At 36.4% G+C, this 15,538-nt stretch overlaps 1 protein-coding gene and 1 long non-coding RNA gene across 3 annotated transcripts; both read left to right on the plus strand.

Annotated features, from left to right (window-relative positions):
* The first annotated feature begins 952 nt into the window (after positions 1-952).
* Positions 953-5,229, plus strand: LOC136235289 (disease resistance protein RPV1-like). Of its 2 annotated transcripts, XM_066024892.1 has the most exons (4): positions 954-1,616; positions 1,736-2,786; positions 2,991-3,317; positions 3,780-5,229. In XM_066024892.1, the coding sequence occupies exons 1-4, from the start codon at positions 1,129-1,131 to the stop codon at positions 5,079-5,081; spliced, it is 3,168 nt and encodes a 1,055-aa protein (XP_065880964.1). In that variant the 5' UTR covers positions 954-1,128; the 3' UTR covers positions 5,082-5,229. The 2 variants fall into 2 exon arrangements, with proteins under 2 accessions (XP_065880965.1, XP_065880964.1); XM_066024893.1 differs by lacking the exon at positions 2,991-3,317 and having other exon boundaries at positions 953-1,616.
* A 307-nt stretch (positions 5,230-5,536) lies between these two features.
* Positions 5,537-13,428, plus strand: LOC136235290 (uncharacterized). Its single transcript, XR_010691746.1, has 3 exons — positions 5,537-6,065; positions 12,801-12,926; positions 13,034-13,428. It is a non-coding gene; the product is annotated as an uncharacterized lncRNA (long non-coding RNA).
* Positions 13,429-15,538: the final 2,110 nt, after the last annotated feature.

Below are 15,538 nucleotides of genomic sequence, written 5' to 3' on the forward strand. Positions count from 1 at the left end.
TTTATCCAACTTTTTCCATCACTTGTTCCCTTTCGCCTAATCGACTGGGTGCCCGCATCATTTTAGTTTTAAAGTTTTTGTTTGATGAGATAAGTCTAACTAATAAAGGCAGTAGAAATAAAGTATATATAAATATAAAATGTAATCACATTAACAATAAGAAACTGACTGAACCTAGCGGAAATTATACGAAAGTAATTGAAATGAATGGAAACTAATTGAAATGACAATAAACCTTTCACTTAAATATACAGCAGAAAGAGAATTCCGAGATACAATAAAATCGCCACTAAATTATTGATCTAAACATCATGCGGATTTTTAAAACACCTGTTTTAAGAGAATTTATATAACACATTATTTTAAATTTTTTTAATAAATTTTATTTTATTAAACTATTAAATCTAATGGAAGCATAAATTCTAGAGCAGATTAGGGGTACGCATCGGTACAAAACCGAACCGAAATGATCAAAATAATTCACATCGATACCGAACCGAATAATAGGTAAAATCGAATTAAAACCGAACTGAAATATGCGGTTCGATTCGGTTTAAACCGAACAAACCGAATTAAGTTAAAAATAACAAATAATAAATAAAAATCACTATATTTTCTCATTAAATTTATCTTAACAACAATAAAAAAAAATTGAAATATTTCTATATATATATATATATATTGGGTTATTATCTTAACAATAATAAAAAAAATTAAACTTGTATAATCAAATATATGTGTGTATATGTATATATAAATGTAAAATATGTGTAATTCGGTGCGGTTCGTTTTTTTTACATTTTCTATCAAACCGAAAAAAATCAAACCGAAAAACCAAATTCATCCAGTTCGGTATGCAGTTTAAACCGAACCAATGCAAACCCGAATACCTAACCTTTAAATATTATGCATCCACGGCTACAAAGCTAGTTATACTAAAGTCCAAATTTAGTCGTCATTTTGACCAATCCTCCACCCTCAATTCGAAGAAGCAGATATTTCATGGAAGCTGCAAATATTATCGCTCATTTCCTTTTTCTATTCCAAGCTTCTTCCTGCAAATCCCCCAAAGTATTTTTTCCCCAATAGCTTTGCAGCTAACAAACAGAACAACTCAGACTTCTGCTAATGGCTTCATCTTCATCTTCAATCACTGCCTCCAAAACTAGTTATGATGCTTTTCTAAGTTTTAGAGGTACTGATACCCGCCTTAATTTTACTAGCCATCTATATTCTGCTTTGTGTCGAAAACATGTTAAGACATTCATCGATGAACATGATCTTGAAAGAGGCGAATATATTTCCCCAAATCTCTTGAAAGCAATCGAGGAATCAAAGTATTCCGTCATCATTTTCTCAGAAAATTATGCATCATCGCGATGGTGCCTTGATGAATTGGTGAAGATTATGGAGTGTATGAAGACAATGGATCGAAAGGTTTTACCAATTTTCTATCAGGTTGAACCCACTCATGTCAGGAAGCAGGAAGGGAATTTTGGAGAAGCATTTAAGCAACTGAAGCAGCGGTTCGCGGACAGCGTATACAAGGTGGAGAAATGGAGATCTGCTTTGACAGAAGCAGCCGATCTATCTGGGGAAATTTCCAGCAGTAACAGGTACTCCACTCCACTCCACAGTCCACTCATATATAACTGTAGAAATTAAAATACAAGTATGCTTGCTATCTTTTCTTTGTTTGTGTCGACTATTTATGCTGTTTGTGCATCATATCTAGGCATGAATCCGAATTAATTGAGGAAGTTGCAGAGCATATTATGAAGAAATTGTATCCTATCTCCTTCATCGCTTCTAATCAGTTAGTTGGGATAGATTTACACATTCAGCGGATTCTATCATATTTAGAAATGGGTTCAATTGGTGTTCGATTTGTAGGATTATGGGGAATGAGTGGTATTGGTAAAACAACAATTGCAGAGATTGTTTATGGTCAGATATCTTATCAATTTGAGCATTGTTGCTTTTTTCGCAATATTAGGGAAGAATCAGAGAAGATTGGATTAGTTGCTTTGCGAAACAAATTCTTTTATAAGCTGTTAGGAATTGAAACTCCAGATGTGGACTTGCTTTGTGTGCTACCTGCTTTTCTCGTGGATAAGCTAAGTAGATCGAAGGTTCTTGCTATTCTTGATGATATAACTGATCCAAACCAATTAGAAGCTTTTGGTATAGGTGAAGGTTGGTTTGGTCCAGGAAGTAGGATCATCATAACAAGCAGAGATAAACAAGTCCTCAATGTTGTTGATGAAATATATGAGGTTGAGGGATTAAATCGTAGTGATGCTCTTCGATTGTTGAGTATGAAAGCCTTCAAACAAATGCATCCTCAAAAAGGTTATGAAGAGTTGTCAGAAAAAGTAGTTAATTATGCAGGAGGTATTCCATTAGCTCTTATTGTGTTGGGTTCTCATTTACATAAAAGGTTACTTGACGAATGGGAACTTCAATTGAATAAACTAAAACAATCTCCAGAACCCTCAATCCAAAGAATCTTGAAAATTAGTTATGACGGATTAGAAGAGGATATGTTGAAGGATGTGTTTCTTGATATTGCATGTTTTTTCAAAGGATGTGCTGTGAATTCTGTAACAGATATTCTACATGGCTGGGGAATAATTCGCCTAAGTGAGAAGTGTCTCATAACGATTAGGAACAGTACAATAGAGATGCATGATTTAATACAGGAGATGGGTCGAGATATTGCTCGGAGGAGGGGTAATTTGTTGTGGAATCATGAAGATGTTTTTCATTTATTGACGAAAAATATGGTAATGATATTCCTTTTCTCATAAGTTATCATACGTTATCTCTACAATACATCTATGAAAAGAAACCATTAATTTTTAACTAACAATATCTAGATGGCTAGTTGAAATTTAAGTACATCATTTCTTTTATCCATATGAAATATATCATTTTAATTGTGGAAATAGAGTACTTCTAATCTTGTGTTCTTTCCTGCTGAATGTTAGAGGAATGAAGCAGTTGAAGGCATACTCTTGGATATGTCTAAAGTTGAAAACGTCCCCTTAAGTTCTACAGCCTTGGATATGTCTCATTCAATGCCCAACTTAAGACTTCTAAAATTTTATCGGCATCTATTTTGGCAAAAGAAGCAAGACCCAGTCTTCACTGTTGAATCTTCTCAATCAAATAATCTCTTGCAGCTTCCACACAAGTTAAGGTTGTTGCATTGGGAAGAATTTCCATTCGAGTCTTTGCCATCGAATTTTTTCTTGCAGAACCTTGTTGAACTTGCCTTGTTGAATAGCAATATCATACAACTTTGGGATGGCAAGGTTTGCTCTTGACATATATATCTTAATTATTTACTGTCCCTCATAACTACACACACTCATTGAGAAAACTTGTCCAACTTGTCGACTACAAGTCTGTTGCTCTTCTAATACTCCTAGTCACACTTATTATATGATTGAAAATCTCAATTCTAGTTCTTAAATTATTCAATTCTAGTTCTGAAATTCTTCAATTCTAACTATGTGCGACTTGATAACTAAATTAATACATTATTACTTGTCAACTTAATTTATATAATTTTTAAAATTTGATCCCAACTCTTAACTTAGTTGTCTATAGCCATCAATATGAACCATTTGCAACAGTCTATACGGTTTAAATGTTTCTTTTTAGTGTCAGTTTGTTGTTTATTGCTGAATTGAAAGGAGAGAGCTTTTGATTTGAACATTCCATCTTTGGCATGACAAATAAATTGATAAACTTGTAAATTTTATTACTTGCAGGGTCCTGAAAACCTTAAACGGCTTGATCTTTCTCATTCTGTTCAGCTGAGGAGGCTGCCAGATCTCTCTTCAGCAACAAAAATGGAGAAAATATGTCTTACAGATTGCCAAAGTTTAGTTGAGATTCCCCATTCTATTGAATGCCTCCACAATCTTACTGATCTGTTTCTGCATTGGTGTACGAATTTAATGAGTATTCCAAACATGGCCACATTGATATCTCTTAGGCGACTTAATCTGAGTTATTGCCCAAATTTGAAGATGCTTCCAGAGATTCCAAGGGACATAGAATGGATAGAACTAGAGCATTCAGGGTTTGAAGGGTGGTCATCTGTTCCATTTTGGGACAATGTTACTACTTTAAATATGAAAAACTGCAAAAATCTTGCAAGTCTTCCTAGTCTAGTTCATTTGAAATCCCTCGGTATCCTTAATGTTTCCGGTTGCTCAAATTTGACAATGCTACCTGAGATTCCAAATTGCATAAAAAGGTTGGAGTTACAGAAGTCTTGTATAGTAGAATGGTCACCATGTATTGGGAATCTAGAGAATCTTAGATTTTTAGATATGAGGTTTTGCAAAAACATGAGAAGCTTCCCAAGCCTCATTCATTCAAAATCTCTCCACACCATTTATCTCCAAGGGTGCACAAATTTAAAGGTCCTTCCAGAGATTCCGAGCAGCATAAAGATTTTGGAACTTGAAAACTCTGGATTGGAAGATCTTAGGTGTTGCTGGAATCTAAGCAAATTTCCAGACTTCACAGGAAATTTGGAGAAGTTAATACTGGATGAGCTTGCTATACGAGAACTGCCTTCATCAATCAAATGCTTTTCTTTATCACTTCACGAGTTGAGTATGCGCAGATGTAAAAAACTTGAGATTCTTCCGGACAGCATATGTGAGTTGAAACGCCTTCAAACTCTTGATCTCAGTGATTGCTCAAAACTTGCCAAACTACCTCCTTTGAATGGGTTGAACTCTTTAAAACGGCTAGTTCTAAATGGTTCTGCAATTGTTGAAATCCCTACTGAATTGCCTTGCTCACTTGTTGAGTGGAGCATGGAGAATTGCAAAGATCTTAAGATTCTTCCAGACAGAATTTCTGAGTTGAAATGTCTTCAAACTTTTGTTCTTAATGGTTGCTCAAAACTAACCAAATTGCCTACTTGGAATGGTTTGGAGTCCTTCAAAAGACTAATGTTAAATGGTAATGCAGTGAGATTTTGTTCAACAGCCTTCATTATCTGTTGTATGGAAGGTGGAGAATTTAGAAAATCTCGAGAATCTTCCGGTGCTTGATTCCAAATGCCTTCAATTTCTTGAGATTAAGGATTGCTTCAAACTGATCAAACTGCCTCCTTTAAATGGTTTGAGCTCTTTAAATAAGTTACATCTAACTAGTTGTGGCATTACAGAACTCCCCACCGAACTGCCGTTGTCACTTGTTGGTTTGACACTCGATCGTTGCAGCGATTTCAAGATTCTTCCAGACAACATTTGTGAATTGAAATGCCTTCAAACTCTTTGTCTCGATGGTTGCTTAATCCTGGAAAATCTACCGCCTTTGAATGCTTTAACCTGTTTAACAACACTAGATTTAAGCTCTACTGCAATTGTAGAAATTCCCGTTGAACTGCCTTCATCACTCACGCTTTTGAAAGTACAGAATTGCCAATATTTGAGGGTTCTTCCTCCCAGTTTTTTTGGGTTGAAAATTTCCCAAATTGATCTGAGTGGTTGCTCAAATCTGTTCAAATAACTTCCTTTAGATGATTTACGACGTTTGGCTTTTCTATCCCCCAGCTGTATTGGACATGTACGCAATGAGTTAAACATAAGAGAACCACGGTACAGTGTCGGTGCTGCAATTAGGAAAAGAATTAAGAAGCTACTGAAGCAATAGTTTTTATACCTGTAACTTTGTATATTTTCTGCTTGAAGTTTTGTAATTTTATCAATCTAAAAATGCATGGAGAATTCATTTATATGATTCCTTCCTAACTTAGTCATTGTAGCCATAATACAATATCTCAAGGGCTTCTTGTATTGAAATCTAGTCTTTGCAGCATCGAAACAATGCATATTTGGCCAGTATGCTGTTGATCTGAGCATTCTTTCTTACATTTCTGGAACATTCCTATCTCAATCTTTTGGGTTGGAGCATTTGATGGAGTTGGAGTTCATGAAAAGGGAGAACTGATTAAATGGAGTGGAATGCCTACTGCTCATCCTGTGTTTCCTACTATCTATACTTCCATGAAGAAGAAGCATCAATTATCCATTGTAAGTTACTCTTTGTTTTCAGTATATTGCATCGATGATCACTGAAAAGTTTGGAGTCCGTTTTATAAAGGTTATTGAATTTGATTTTGTCGGAGATTAATATAAGATATATAATTGGGCCTTAACTATCAGCTCGAGCTTTTAGTTCAATCGGTTCCATGACATGGTATCATAGCCGTTAGGACCAAACGGTCGAGGGTTCGAGTCTCGGCAACCTCATTAATTTGCGTGTGGGGGTGTGTCGGAGATTAATATAAGATCTATGATTGGACCTTAATTATCAGTTCGAGCTTTTAGTTCAATCGGATATTAGCATCATGCACCAAATGAATTGGGCGTGCCTTTATTTATATGGTATGAGAGCCTCTAGGACCATTAATTTGTGGAATTAAAAACACATGGCAGGATGGGTTGCGTGTGAGGGTGTGTCGAAGATTAATATAAGATATATAATTGGACCTTAACTATCAGCTCGAGCTTTTAGTTTTTCGGTTCCATGACAGATTTGGTTCCGACGGTCACTGATGTTTGGAATTGGTTTCAAAATGTCACAATTGAAAACGATTAACTTTGAAAATGATTAAAATAATAGTGATATGATGGCAACGTTGAAATTGATTGCCTTTTATGTATGACCAGAGTGTCGGGTGACAGCAAAAAAATAAAATAAAAATTATAGTATTTAAAAATAAAAAACATCACAGGTCCTTAATGATTTTGATTTTGCTGGATTAAGCATTTGATTTTTTTTATTTCAGAACATTCAGCCTCTCATTATTTATTTTTTTAACATATTAAGTTCTTGCTTGCTGAATTAGCTCGGAAAATTTAACTGAGTTAAAAAAAAACGTTATTCATTTCATTTGTGTTTGAACTCGTACTTTTTTACAGTTAGAAATATACACAACTCTCATAAGTCCCATAGCCAAATATGCATTGATGGTTGTTGAACTACGCTTCGAACGATCAATCAACCACACAGAGAAACAAAGTACACAAAGATCACAGATTGGATCTTGAAACAACAATCAAAAGAATACACACAGAATTTACCCTGGTTCGGCTTAACTGTCTACATCCAGCAACTTCACTAATCAATGGAGATTACAACAAGATTGAAACAGTTTCTCCTTTTCCAGAAACTCTCGTGTTTTCCCAATCCCCAATTCAGATTATCACAGTGTACACTTATGACTTAGTCTAAGAATCTCTCGTATGAAACTACTTCCCAACCCAGACCTTTTATAGCCTTTACAAAGTTGTGAAAATATCCAAAATATCCTTACTCAAAAATGTACAAACTCAGCAAGACCTACTGACCAGTGGTAACACAGCAAGACCATGTTGACCTGTATTATCACCTCAGTACCATGCTGACCACAGCCATGCTGACTTGATAACTCAGCATTCCGACTTCTTGATTTTACTCTTGCTGACGGGTTGACTTACAATTATGCTGACTTGATTACCCAGCATCATTCTTGTAATAGAAAACAACAACGACTTACAATCTCCACCTTGTCTTTCTAATCACTCCATCAACTAGTGAAGAAAATACACTCAAGGACCACTGACCATCCTAACCAGTTTCAAGCAATGTTCAAATTTATTACTTGAAACAGATTTGGTCAGCATGTCGGCTGGGTTATCCTCAGTTCCCACTTTCACCACCTGAACAGTACCAGTGCTAATCACATCCCTGACGAAATCCATTCTCACATCTATGTGTTTGGATTGCTCGTGAAAAACTTGATGTTTTGACAGATGTATAGCTCCTTGGCTATCACAGTGAATCTTCAAACCATCAATCTGTGTCACTCCAAGTTCCGTTAAGACTCCTCTCAGCCACATAGCTTCTTTTACTGCCTCTGTAACAGCAATAAACTCAGCTTCGGTTGTTGACAAAGTCACAACTGACTGTAGACTTGCCCTCCAACTTATTGCAGTTCCAAACACAGTGAATACGTACCCAGTTTGGGATTTTCTGGTGTCAATGCTACCAGCATAATCAGAATCAACAAAACCTGCTACATCATCCACTAGGGCTTCAGCTCCACCATAACTCAAACCTTTACTCAGTGAGCCTTTGACATACCTCAGCACCCACTTCACCGCTGACCAATGAGCTCTTCCTGGATTTGCCATGAACCTGCTGATGAGACTCACAGCATGAGCCAAATCTGGACGTGTACAGACCATCGCATACATTAGACAGCCTACAACACTCGAATATGGCATCCTCTCCATGTCTTCCTTTTCCTCATCAGTTTGAGGACTCTGCTTACTGCTCAGCTTGAAGTGACTTGCAAGTGGAGTGAGAACGGCCTTTGAATTCGTCATACCAAAACGTTCTAACACCTTGCTCAGATAAGCTGACTGACTTAGGAACAGCTTCTTTCTTCCTCTGTCTCGAGAAATTTGCATCCCTAAAATTTTCCGTGCTGACCCGAGATCCTTCATCTCAAACCGTGTGTTTAGTTGTGCCTTTAACTGATTTATGGCTGCTTTGTTTTGACAAGCTATAAGCATGTCATCAACATATACAAGAGATAAATCTTAGAGCCATCACTAAGGTCTCTACTATACACACACCAGTCATAACTAGACCTATGAAAGTCCTGACTTATCATAAACTCATCGAACTTCATGTACCACTGTCTAGGGGACTGTTTCAGACCATATAGAGACTTCTTAAGCAAACATACCCGCTGGTCTTTATCTCCTATTTCAAAACCCTCTGGTTGTTGCATATATATGACCTCATCCAGGTTTCCATGAAGAAAAGCTGTTTTGACATCTAACTGTTCTAATTCTAGATCAAAACGAGCTACAAGAGAGAGAATAATCCTGATAGACCTATGTTTAACAACCGGTGAATAGATTTCATTAAAGTCTATACCTTCCTGCTGAGTAAACCCTTTGGCCACCAACCTAGCTTTAAACCTAGGTTCCTCTACACCAGGTATCCCTTCCTTTCTTTTGAACACCCACCTTGAACCGACCAACTTCTTATCAAAAGGTTTATCTACCAAAATCTAAGTTTCATTTTTATCAAGGGATTTTATCTCATCCTTCATAGCGTTAAGCCACTGTTCCTTGTCAACCGAATTCACAGCTTCCCTATAGGTTACAGGTTCAGACTCTTGTACTTCCTTAGCAACACTAAATGCATAAGCTACAAGGTCCTCAAAACCATATCTAACCGGGGCCCTAGGGACTCTTCTTTCACGGTCTCTAACAAGTCTATAGCTTTGACTGGACTCAGTATCATTACCATCACTGACTTCTTGCTCGGTTTTACGGGTGTTTTCACTATTTTCTTCAAGCTCCACCTCATTCTTAACACTCTCAAGGTTTTGAATGGACTTAGGACTACTCGGTTCTAACTGAGTTTTTTCTTGGTTTTTTCGATAAGGAAAATCTATCTCATTGAACACAACATTTCTGCTGACTATGGATTTCTTATAACCAGATTCTAGGCACCACAACTTATAGCCCTTGACTCCTATAGGGTAGCCTATAAAAACACATCTTAGAGCCCGATGTTCTAATTTTCCCTGTCTAACGTGTGCAAAAGCTGAACAACCAAACACTCTAAGTTTTTCATAATCCTCTGGGTAATCAGACCACATTTGCATAGGTGTTTTAAAACCTATAGCAGATGATGGGCACCTATTGATTAGGTAACACGCAGTTTGCACTGCTTCAGCCCAGAAAGACTTAGGGAGACTGGATTGGATTAACATGCACCTAACTCTTTCTAGGATAGTCCTATTATACCTCTCTGCTAGGCCATTCTGCTGTGGAGTTCCAGGAACGGTATGATGTTTAGTTATACCTGACTTCTTGCACAAAGTGATGAAATCTTTGTCAAGAAACTCCAAACCATTGTCGGTTCTCAACCTTTTGATTTTCTTTCCTGTTTGGTTTTCCGCTAACACTTTTCAATCCTTGAACGTTTGCAAAGCCTCATTCTTATGAGCTAGAATATAAACCCATACTCTTCTAGAGTAATCATCAATAAGAGTCATAAAATAGGTCCTCCCACCATGAGACTTAGTTCTTGTTGGCCCCCATAGGTCAGAGTGAATGTACTCAAGAATGTCCTGGGTTCTATGTATTGCTGACTTAGGAAACTTGACTTTACTGGACTTCCCTAAGACACAGTTCTCACAGAAATATATCTTTCCTATGTGATCTTTACCAAGACAACCCTGCTTCCTAAGTTCTTGTAAACCAACTTCACTCACGTGACCTAGTCTAAGGTGCCAAAGATTGGTTCTATCAGTTTTAGACTCGGTGAGATTTGCGGTAGAGACTAACACAGTACTACCTAGGAGTGTGTATAGGCCATTACTCATGGTACCTTTCATAACAACTAAAGGTCCTCTAGATATCCTTATGATACCCCCTTCGGCTCTATAATTGTATCCTTGTTTATCAAGCGTATCACACCGGTCATAATCCTTTCTTGACCATCGAACATCTTCAGCCTAATGGAGCCTTGACCCAGTACCTTGCACAACTTGTTGTTGCCTAGAAGAACCCTCCCACCTTCCTCTTGAAAATCTTCGAACCACGTCCTGTTGGGAGTCATATGGAACGTACATCCGCTGTCCAAGATCCAGTCAGTGTTTGGATCTTTATCAGTGACAGCAAGGACCTCAGCGCTCTCATAACCTTCTTCTACCACAGCGGCTTCGCCTTGATCTTTAGGCTGACCTAGACTCTTGTTCCTCTCAGGACAGTTTTTCCTGAAATGTCCTTCCTTATGGCAGTGAAAACACTTGTAGACCTTGCCTTCTTTATTGCTTGAGGATGTAGTTTTGGACTTTTTCCCGTTCTTGTTCTTTGGCTTGTGAGAGTCCTTTTTCTCAGACCTTCCACGAACAAACAATCCTTCTGCAGCTTCAGTGTTGGTGTTGGCCTCAATCTGTTTTGACTTTAGCGCCATCAGAACTTCTTCCAGACTTAGTGTTTCTCTAGCGTACTTCATGGTTTCAACAAAATGACTGAAAGACTGGGGTAAAGAATTCAAGATCATTATGGCCTGATCTTCATCTTCAATCTTTACCTCTATGTTCTCTAGGTCAATTATGATCTTTGAGAAATCATCAAGATATTCTTCTACTGGCTTGTCCTCGTTCATCTTGAAGCCGAAAAGTTTTCCCTTAAGATAAACCCGATTGGTGAGTGTCTTCGTCATGTACAACTGTTCAAGCTTGAGCCAAACCCCAGCAGCTGAGGTTTCCTTCGAAACTTCTCTTAGCACTTTATCGCCAAGATACAGGACGATCGTACTGTAAGCCAGTTCAAGAAGATCTTCTTTCTCCTCCTTCGTCATTGTCGCCGGAAATTCCTTCTCGCCCTTCAGAGCCTTCGCAACCTTCATTTGAACCAAGATTGCCTTCATCCTCTGTCTCCATAGAGCAAAATCTCCCTTACCATTGAAACGCTCGATCTCGATCTTTGTAAAACCCATTGCTCTGTTCTTGATTAGCTCTGATACCAATTGTTGAACTACGCTTCGAACGATCAATCAACCACACAGAGAAACAAAGTACACAAAGATCACAGATTGGATCTTGAAACAACAATCAAAAGAATACACACAGAATTTACCCTGGTTCGGCTTAACTGCCTACATCCAGCAACTTCACTAATCAATGGAGATTACAACAAGATTGAAACAGTTTCTCCTTTTCCAGAAACTCTCGTGTTTTCCCAATCCCCAATTCAGATTATCACAGTGTACACTTATGACTTAGTCTAAGAATCTCTCGTATGAAACTACTTCCCAACCCAGACCTTTTATAGCCTTTACAAAGTTGTGAAAATACCCAAAATATCCTTACTCAAAAATGTACAAACTCAGCAAGACCTACTGACCAGTGGTAACACAGCAAGACCATGTTGACCTGTATTATCACCTCGGTACCATGCTGACCACAGCCATGCTGACTTGATAACTCAGCATTCCGACTTCTTGATTTTACTCTTGCTGACGGGTTGACTTACAATTATGCTGACTTGATTACCCAGCATCATTCTTGTAATAGAAAACAACAACGACTTACAATGCTGACTTGTTGACTCAGCATCATCATCAGCAAGTGATAGAAAACAACGACTTACAATGGTTAAACCAATTTTGGATACTGCAAAGACTAAGGCTCTGTTTGACAGTTAGCTGTTAGCTGATTACATTAGCTGTTAGCTAATTACCTTTTTGGTTAGCTGATTTGACTAGCGGATTGTGTGAATTTGTTTGGTAAAACTTAGCTTATTGTTAATAGTTGTTTATGTAAAATGATTTTATTTATTTGAGATTAAAGAGTATTAATTAGAGGTAAAGATGTCCATAAAAAGAGATGGAGCAATAAACTAATTGAAAAAGCTCGTAAAATGAGTTTTTTAAAAATTAGCTTTTTGGACCCAATAAGCTCTTTTAAACCTATCTCACCAAACACCACTATTAGAGGTTTGATTAGTCAAAACCTGTAATATGACTCAAACCTATCTTCTCCAAAAAGCTTTTTACCAAATAGGGTCTAAGTTTCAATACAAGAAGCCTTTAAGCATGATAGTTAGTACTACATTGTTAATTGTTCAGTGACTGTACCTCTTTCTCTTCTTTTCTTTGGTGATCTAATATTCTTGGTTCGAGCATTCTTACGTCTCACAGGTTCAATTATAATTCCATGTTTGTGAATTGAAATGCCTTGAAACTCTCAGGTGCGGGATGAAATCGCAGACAACCACAAGAGCAGGAAACAAAATCGCAGGAGAATCACAAAATAATCCAGGAGAATCGTAGGAGAAAAAAGGAACCCTAAAAGTTTAGAATCGCAATAACATCAGGTGAGAATTAGATGTATTTTAGGTTTTTTTTTTTTTTATCAAATTTTGCAATTGAACCATATGTTTAAAAAAAAAAAACCTAAACTTTTACATTTTTTCACCGTTAGCCATGTCACTGCCGAGTCCCGCATGCCCCCGGCGACTCCGACACTGCCACGGCAACCCCGGAGAAGAGTCCGTGCTTCATACCTTCATCACTTATTTCCTCGAGCATAAATCTCAAGATTCTTCCGGCAAACATTTTTTAATTGAAAAGCCTTGAAGCTCTTCATCTCTATGGTTGCTTAATCCTGGAAATACAAAGAGAGATAACCATAAAAAATCGACTGTACTTGGTGCAATTAGGAAAAGAATTAAGAGGCTACAGAAACACTAGTTTTTATACCTGTAACTGTGTACATTTTCTGCTTCAAGTTTTGTAATTTTATCAATCTAAAAATGCATGGAGAATTCATTTATATGCTTCCTAACTTAGACCCTGTTTGGTAAAGAGCTTTTTGAAGTAAAATTAGAGGTTTGAAACACTTTAGAGAAACCTCTAATAAGAGTTTATTGGATCCAAAAAGCTCATTTTACGAGTTTTTTCAATTAGCTTATTGCTCCATCTCTTTTTATGGACATTTTTACGCTAATTAATACTCTTTAATTTCAAATAAATGTTTTATCATGTCGTTATTTGTCATTTTACATAAACAGCTATTAGTAACCAACTAAGTTTTATCAAACAAGTTCATACAATCCGTTAGTCAAATTAGCTAACCAAAAAGATAAGTAATCACTTATAGCTAATTGCGAAACAGGGCCTTAGTCATTGCAGCCATAATAAAATATCTGATTCTCAATTTATGACGACTTGAAGTGGTCTCTGTACAAATAACGAAATAGAATATCCAATTGCACACACCAGATTGCATTGCAATCAATATCTCAACAGTTCACGTAGATTTAGAAATGCTCTAGGATTTGCAAAAATGGAAGTGTAAGTACCAAGTATTACAACCATAACAACTATGACTATAATTTTACCAACTAGTACCAATTCAAATGTAAATCTCTTGTAAGTTCCTGGGATTCTAATTGAGGTCCTAGTGATATGCTGTCTAGGTCATCCATAGGACTGCGTAGACGTAGTCTTCTTGGTACGTAGTTTTAAAGGTCCTTTCAGACTATTGAACAGATATTCTATTACTTTTTAGGTTAATTTCAAATAAAACTCGTGCGGTTTCACGTTCGGTATCTATGGTTTTTTTTGTTACAAAACAAACCATGTGATTGATATCATTAGCTATTTCGGGTTGATTTTGCGAAATTTGACCGATAACGACCTCAAAATGAAAATTTTCAAGAATTAAAATTGTTTAGTATCATATTTACTATGTAATCACATTTTTTTTTATTTTTCAAAAGCTATCATTTTAGAGTTTTCCGTCTTTAAACATTAACTTTATTTCATAAAAAAAACACCACCTAAATAACTTGAAGAATTAAAGTTGTTTAAAATTATTATTTAATTCTTGAAATTTTCATTTTGAAATCGTTATCAGTCAAATTTGGCAAAATCAACTCAAAATGGCTAACAATGTCGCTACATATCACTCTGTAAAAACCTGAAACCATATGGATTTTATTTAAAATAACCCTACTTTTTATACACAATTTTACCTTTTCATACATTAGAAGTATATTTGGACTTCTCCAAACATATTCCGAGCAATTTTGAACCTTATCCTATCAACTTATAAATTAATTTATAACAAAAAAAAAAAAAAATAAATTAAAGATTGATACTTTATTTGTACAATGAACAAATTAGACTTGCACACACCGTATTCCAATTTATATCTCAACAATTAATCAGATAAGATTTAGAAAGACAAAAAGTATAATTAAGTCCCTGAACTACCTGTTTTAAGGATCAAGCGCCTGGTCAATTATTTTTCCACATTGAGTCCCTGATTATATGATGGTTCATTTTAGCCGACCCTGAACCATTTCGGGACTAAGGCTTTGTTGTTGTTGTTGTTGAATCCATGATCATTTATTCTGTTCTAATGATGTGTGACGGTCCAAACTCAATGGAAAAGTTAAATAAGGGTCAATCCATAACAGAATCAACGATCAGAGACTTGATCCTTAAAACAAATAAAATTCAAGGGCTTAATTATGTTTTTTTATTTAGAAATGCCTATAACTATTACAACCATAATAAATATAATTATAATCCCTCCCTCCGACTTCTGCAAATTCAAATGTAAATCTTTTATAAGTTCATGAGATTTTAAGGTAACATAAACATAAACATGGAATTATAATTGAACATGCAAGACTGAAGAATGCTCCAACCAACGACATTAAAACACCAAAGAAAGGAAGACACACAGCTACAGTCATTGAACTGATTAACAATGTAGTACTTGTTAACATGCTCAAAGGCTTCTTGTATTGAAATTTAATCTTTGCAGTATTCAAAATTGGTTTAACCATCAATGCATATTTAGCTATGGGATTTATGAGAGTTGTGTATGCTGCTATTTTTTATCACCCTCCGACGCAACCTCTTTCCTCTCCCTCTGCCTCACTCTACTTGTATCAATGAGGGTTGAATCCTTGAG

This window comes from Euphorbia lathyris, chromosome 7 (assembly GCF_963576675.1).
Source record: "Euphorbia lathyris chromosome 7, ddEupLath1.1, whole genome shotgun sequence".
Lineage (NCBI taxonomy): Eukaryota > Viridiplantae > Streptophyta > Magnoliopsida > Malpighiales > Euphorbiaceae > Euphorbia > Euphorbia lathyris.

Excerpts from the sequence above, each read along its gene's own strand:
- LOC136235289 (XM_066024892.1), top strand. The coding sequence starts at position 1,129 with ATGGCTTCATCTTCATCTTCAATCACTGCCTCCAAAACTAGTTATGAT. Across the intron at positions 1,617-1,735 it reads GAAATTTCCAGCAGTAACAG|GCATGAATCCGAATTAATTG; the intron begins GTACTCCACTCC and ends CATCATATCTAG. Across the intron at positions 2,787-2,990 it reads ATTTATTGACGAAAAATATG|AGGAATGAAGCAGTTGAAGG; the intron begins GTAATGATATTC and ends GCTGAATGTTAG.